The sequence below is a fragment of the Rana temporaria genome, chromosome 3, assembly GCF_905171775.1.
Source record: "Rana temporaria chromosome 3, aRanTem1.1, whole genome shotgun sequence".
Taxonomy (NCBI): domain Eukaryota; kingdom Metazoa; phylum Chordata; class Amphibia; order Anura; family Ranidae; genus Rana; species Rana temporaria.
Window position 1 is genome coordinate 315,405,946 of NC_053491.1, and position 7,264 is coordinate 315,413,209.

The 7,264-nt window shown below is 39.5% G+C and overlaps 1 protein-coding gene across 27 annotated transcripts in view; it reads left to right on the forward strand.

Annotated features, from left to right (window-relative positions):
• The window catches only part of LOC120932477 (protocadherin gamma-B2-like), a 353,457-nt gene extending 347,134 nt beyond the window's left edge, over positions 1-6,323 (forward strand). For all 27 annotated transcript variants that reach the window (XM_040344852.1, XM_040344858.1, XM_040344855.1 and 24 more), the window contains one exon: positions 5,304-6,323. In XM_040344852.1, the coding sequence (XP_040200786.1) occupies positions 5,304-5,521 (218 nt within the window). In that variant the 3' untranslated portion in view covers positions 5,522-6,323. The remainder of the gene's footprint in view (positions 1-5,303) is intronic.
• Positions 6,324-7,264: the final 941 nt, after the last annotated feature.

Below are 7,264 nucleotides of genomic sequence, written 5' to 3' on the forward strand. Positions count from 1 at the left end.
AGACTTTTATCAGAAGCAGTCGCACGTAAGTAATGGTAAACAAACCTTTACACATGACTTATGCGTGTGGTGCTGCATCTCCAAAAAATACTAAACGTTAGCTTTTATTTTTGTATTATTGAATTTTTACCACAGTTGGTTAGTATGTATTCAATTTTATGTTAATTTGTTGAAAGTGACCTATCAGTATAGGGCCACTTGCACATAAATGAATGCCTTCTCAAGAAGGTGTTATTTACTTACCTTTCCAGTAGCCCATACTGTATCTGTAGTTGCTTCGCTGCTCCATGACTGCTGCTCACTCAAAAGGCCAGGTTGGTTGAATAACTATTCCCCCCTCCTCAGGCAGTGGTTCCTTGCACTGGCTCATATGTACTTTGGTAATATACAAGGCAGCAGAATGAATGTGTGATGGGGAGCAGGCATTCCACACACCTGCAAGTGGGGCTTACATACCGACTGGGGAGCAGTGAGGACATGGGCCCCATTTAGAAGGTATACTTTTATATGCAAGTATAGACCTTGTCCATATGCAGCCTATACCTATTCAAATTTTAATGTGGCCCTGTCCCCACAGGGTCAAAATAATGTAAGCCCATGCTGTAAAAAAAAAAACACTCTCTATACTTACCTGGCTGTTGTAATCGTTTGTAATGTGTTGAATACCTGCTGTCTTGCCACACTCTGTGGTTCATGTAGCTGGCTCATGTAGTGTTGTACAGTATGAGTCAGTGGGAAGAACCACAGGTATTCCACACCCCTGGATGTGTCTGGTACATATACAGTATATACGTAAATGTGTGTGGCTTGTGCTAAGCAGAATAACTTGTAAAGATAAATACCCAACAAAGATCCCCCCCTTCGGATCAGGATAATAGAAGGAGGAGACACTCTAGTCCCGACCTACCCCCAGTTTTCTTTTGTTTTAGATAAAACTTTCTGTTTTTAAAATATCAGCACAAGGTACAGTATTTGCATTTAATCTAAAGTGTTGTACTGGTAGTTGAAATCCTCTGTCCTTTGTTCCCCCTCTCATACGCTGTAGTCATAATCTTTCAAAGCTGCAGGGCTTAACAAAGCTAAGAGGCCTGTCACTGGCACTCATATAAATCCCACCCATTCCACCCCTCTCCTCCTTTTATGTACTATAGTGTCCATGAATGAAAAGCACTCTATGAATGATGGCGGCAGACCTTTCATTCATTTGCTCGTCCTCCATTCATAGATTATTTTTAATTCATCTAACATATAGTACAGTTTCTATAACTGGAGGAGGGGGCAGAAAGGGTGGGTTTTGATAGGTGCCTGTGGCAAGTTCCTCGGCACTAATAATCCCCACAGCACCTTCTGGCTGCGGGGTATGAAAGGAGGGACAGAGGACAAAGGATTTCAACTTTGACAGCCAGCTTCAGCACAAGAGACACTACGGATTAAATGTAAGGCCGCATACACACGATCGGTTAAACCAATGAGAACGGTCTGATGGACCGTTTTCATCGGTCCAAACCGATCATGTGTGGGCACCATCGGTTATAAAAAAACAACTTGTTTTAAATTTAACCGATGGATTCCTAGCTGATAGTTAAAAAACGATCGTTAGTAGGCATAACCATTGGTTAAAAATCCACGCATGCTCAGAATCAAGTTGACGCATGCTTGGAAGCATTGAACTTTGTTTTTTTCAGCACATCGTTGTGTTTTACGTCACTGCGTTCTGACACGATTGTTTTTTTAACCGATGGTGTGTAGGCACGACTGACCATCAGTCAGCTTCATCGGTTAACCGATGAAAACGGTCCATCAGACCGTTCTCATCGGATGGACCGATCGTGTGTACAGGGCATAAGTGTTATTCCTTGAGCATTTAAAATAAAAATGTTTTACCTACACTTAGGTTTTATTGTCAGACCATTTTCATTGTTTCTAGTAAATTGGTTGTGACTATACATTACAAATAGGGAATGTACATATAGGGAATTTCCTTGTTAACTGGAAATCCCCTTAAAAATGCAGTAGTTTAATTTGTTATAAGTAGGGTAATAATAGAGTTAATAATAGAGTTCAATAAAAAAAAAAATATGAATTTATGATTCATTCTTAAATACATTTTGGAACAAACGTTTACAAGCTTCCAGAGAATAATGAATGTGTGTAACTAACTTAATTTTGCTTTACATATTCAAATTGCAAGTTTGCATATCTAACCCTGTACAGACATATACAGGGTGTAATGTGCTATCAGCTTGCTAAGTGGACTTAATGCGTTTGAGCCTCCCTGCACATATTATAACCTGTGGGTGGAAATCAGTGTAATGTGATAAAACTTGTGCATCTATTATTGCCGGTAACTCAGTAAATGATCTCCTCCAAGTGGTAGATTATGTCATACAAAGTGATATAACTGTGTTAGAATGTTAGCTGGGTTATTGGGTATTATGTTAAGCTTTCAAAATAAATGAATGGTTGGTAATTTTAAGGGCATATCATAGGCTTTGCAAAGCTATTCTATAAAGGTTCATTGTTATTGATCTGGAAGATGTGAAATGTATATGGTATGGTTTTACCATAAAAGAAGCCTGTATAGAGAGAAAACTCAAAGCTGATATCCTTCTGAAAATGCATATTTCGCCTGTCTGTCATGCTGTTCCTCTAAATTCAATAACTTTTGAGTCCATAATCATAAATAAGTCCTGATCCACGTGCTTTTTCTAAGTCCATGACTGAGAAAAGTAATAAAGAGATTACATTAACTTGACAATCAGACAACTGACATTATCAGAAAAAAAGGTCACCAATGTGTTTCATCCAGCTCAGGTATTCTTTAAATTGTTTCAGTAATTCAATTACTGGCATAAGTGCGTTTAAGCCCTGGTTCACATCGAATGCCAAATTGGTGGCTTTTGCTGGCAATGGCACCATCCGAATCGGTGCGACGCCGCATTTGACTGCTGAGGCGCAATGATCCCAGGTACCCCTTACTACGAAATTATGTACATAAACCTTCCCCCTTGCCCCTTCATCCCAATAAATAAACACTCTTACAACCATTAAGTTGGAAAGGGCAAGGCTTTATTAAAGCGAACATAACGTTATCAACATTTTATAACCAGTGCCAGTCACAGATGTACTGTGAGCACAATTCCAAAAGGGGGGAGAGGCCTGTCCTTACCATAAGTCCTGGACAGGCCGCCTACTTCCGGTGTCCATAAGGGTATGGCCCGCTATGGCCATTTTCTGCTGGCAAGGTCAAGAAAACCGCAGCAAGCTGTGACATACCATAACAAAAAAGGGGCGGGAGGGTGGGCAGCTCTTCCCAGCAGGCTTCCAAAAAGACCCAGAATTCCCTGGGGCGACCCCTTTTATCTGAGCTCAGGCCCAACCCATCCCCCAACTAACCAATCCTTCCGTGACCACCGCCTTGTCCAGTACCTGACCATGCCCCCATCAGTCAAGGCTCTCTTTCCCTAAGGGGCTCAAGAGGCCTTCATTGCGGTGCCAATTTAGCCACTCTATACAACAGAGGTTAGTAGTACAATCTAGGTTGTATGTACAATGTCTGTCAGACTGTATATTAATATCTGTGGCCTTAATTTGAATCTTTAGGTATACTGCAGTTAAACATAAAGCTGTATTTTACATATAGAGATCCTGCTGTAAACATAATGTCAGTTTTAAGAAGTTTTTAGTGATAAAGGAGTTATAAAAATGTACTAGGCTGCCAGGGTCCAGCTGTCTACTATACTAGGCTTCCAGTTATTGGCTATTAACATACTAAACTTGGTGACCAAGAACTGGATAAATACTTATTACACAAGACCACTAGGGACTGGATAAGTACTTCCGACACAAGACCACTAGGGTCTGGATACATACTTCCTACGCAAGTCCACTAAGAACTGGTAAAAATACTTGCTACACCAGGGCACCTAAGACTGGCAAAATACATACTACACAAGGCCAAAAGGGACTGGGTAAATAATTACTCCATACGGCCAGCAGTAGCGTAATAAATAATTACTACAAACGACCAGTAGGGGCTGGATCAATACTTACTACACAAGGCCACCTAAAGTCTAATACACATGGGCTGAATGTCGGGCGGCATCGACAGGTTCAATAAAAACCGGCCAACATTCGGCCCATGTGTATGGCTGTCAGTCCGACATCCGCCCGGCTTCTGTCGGATGTGCATGCTTGAAAACTAGCAATCGACCGACTCCCGATTAGCACTCTCAGCCAATGGCTGAGAGCGCTGACCGGAGTATTCTCGCGGGATGGGGAGGGCACCCCCCTGTCAGAACACAGAACAGCTAAGTGGGAGAGATCGATGTACTAACATTGGGTTGTTAGTACAGTGGCTCTGACTAGAGCAGTCAGTTGTTTTTTGTATTCAACCCGCTGGGGTTGAACAGGAAAAAACTGATAGTGTGTACGAGGCTTTAGACTAGCTAAATACTTACTACACAATGCAACTAGGGAATTGATAAATTATTACTACAAAAAGCCAGCAGGAGCTGGGTAAACACTTACAAAACAAGGCCATTAGGGACTGAATAAATACTTACTACACATGACCACCCAAGACTTGGTAAATACTTACTAGACAATGCTACTAGAGACTGGATAAATAATTAGTATACAAGGCCACAAAGGACTGGATAAAAACTACACAAGGCCACTAGGGACTAGGTAAATACTTACTACACTAGGACACATGAAACTGGCTAAATACATACTATACAAGACCAAGAGGGACTGGGTAAATACTTACTACACAAGGCCAACAGGAGCTGAATAAATACAACACAAGGCCATTAAAGGCTGGATCAAAACTTATCACACAAGGCCACCCAAGACTGGCTGAGTACTTACAATACAATGCAACTAGGGAATGGATGAATACTTACTACACAAAGCCAGCAGGAACTGGATAAATAATTATGACATAAGGCCATTAGGAACTGGATAACTACTTACTACACAAGGCCACCAGGGACTGCATAAATACTTACTACACAAGGCCACCAGGGACTGCATAAATACTTACTACACAAGGCCCCCAAGAACTGGATAAATGCAAACTTCTACAGGCTATGATGTTGATACCCTCTTGCCACCAGGAACTAATATGAAAGATGTTTCTTGAATCACTGAGGTGGTCACAAGACTGGTTTGATATAAACGGACAATCTTTCATTTGTGAAGGTGGCTCTAAATCTCAAAATATAAATCATTAGCAGTTCAAATGGTTGTAAATGTATAAATCCATTTGAAATAATACATATTTTCTTCATTCACAACAGAAGCCGCTGAAGGAAGCTCTGGTCTCGGAGGATCAACAGGTACAATGGGACTCAGTGCTCGCTATGGACCACAGTTTACTCTACAGCACGTCCCTGACTACAGACAAAACATCTACATTCCAGGAACAACATCAACCCTTACTAATGCTGCTGGAAAACGTGACAACAAAGCACCTTCAGGGAACAAAAAGAAATCTGGAAAAAAGGAAAAGAAATAAAGATGTATAGCAGCATGTGTTATACCAACATGACAGAATTGTGTGAGATCTTCCCTCTAGCAAAATCCCAGAAAGAATGTCTTATTCACAACAGGAAAGAGAATGTTTGAAACTGGTTGTATCAATCATTATCAGAGCCCGTGTGTCCTTTCTACTATTGGAGCTTGTAATAGCGAATACTAGTCTGGACACTGGAAATAAGTGTTTTGTCAATATGAGCCAATATGTTCTAATGGCAAGGTTACTAAGTTCTGAAAAAATCCTTTCCTAGCCAATGATGTATTCTTAACATACTATTAAGATTCATATTTTGCTGGTAGTGTTCCACATACTTGTGGAACTTCTTCCAATGTATATATGTTTTACTAAATAGGCATTTATAATTTATCATTATCACAGACGTTCTGAAAGCTTTGTTAACCCATATTGCATTTTTACAATTTCCTTTTACATTTGAAGAATTTAAAAACAAACAAAAAAAATGCATATATAAGTTAGTATTTGGTTCTAGATGATAGGGTGATTTTTTTTTTATTGTAGACACATGTATCTATAGATATGTCTGTTGTATAGAGCGCCAAAATAATACATAAGAAATCAGGAATGTTTGTGGCAAACAAGAGGAAACCAGGGAAATTAACATACTCGAATTGCCAGCGGCCTTTTCATTAGAAAGTCAACTTTTTTTTAAAAAAAAGAGATTTATGAAAAGTAGTAATTTTTTGACCAATGAAGCCTCTTATGTGGGAAAACTGCTGCTCAGAAGGTTAGTTGCTGATGGGCTTGTTTGATCTCCTGAAAAGGAGTTAAACAATAAAAATATCAGCATGTGAGCCCACTTTGCTGTTCTACAATATTTTTTTGTTTTGCATGTATACAATTCTTTATAAAGAATCTTAAGACTCCATGCTGGATACCAGCATGGAGTCTTAAGATTCTTTATAAAGAATGATACAAGGTGGACCTCTTTAATACAGGCCAGAACAGCATACATTGTATTGTTTCTAAAGTGTTATGACCCTGGTTAATCAAGCATTAGTGGTACTTATGGCATGCTAAGCAGTGCTAACAGTAAACTTTAGCATGCATTTAGCAGGTTTTAGGGCTCATTTAGACATGCAAAAAAAATTGTGAGAAAATGTGATAAGATGTGTTAACCGCGTTTTTGGTGTGTTTTGATGTGTTTGCATTGCGTTAAAAAAAAGCTTGCTAGATGGCCCCTCTGTGTTGTTTTTTTAATGTACGGATTTTGGTATTATCATCTTGGTCAGTAATGCTTTATAAACGCATCTACAAACATGCCATAAATGCCATAGGGGTGTTTGTGACGAATTTGCAGTGCGTTTGCAGCATGTTTACATTGACATCAATGGAAGCGTTTGGGAAGCGGCAAAGCTTGGCAAACGACATATGTTTTGTCAATTCTGACACAATACTAATGCAACCGTGTGAACAACACTGGGCGCTGCAATGCAAACAATTTTGACAGGTGTTCATAGAGCTTCAAAAACACTCCTAAAACGCTCATGAAACGTTAAAGCTTGTTTAAACTTAGCCTTAGAGCTCCTTAAGTGCTCCTGTAGCTTGATGAATCAGATATTTTTTTAAAAAAACAGGGCTACCAATAACCATATAAAAATTATTTTACTAATTATCTTACTGAAAACAGCATACATATGCACCTTGGATTTGTAATTTTACTTGCTATTTGATAATATGCAATTTTACGATTCTCTGCTGTAG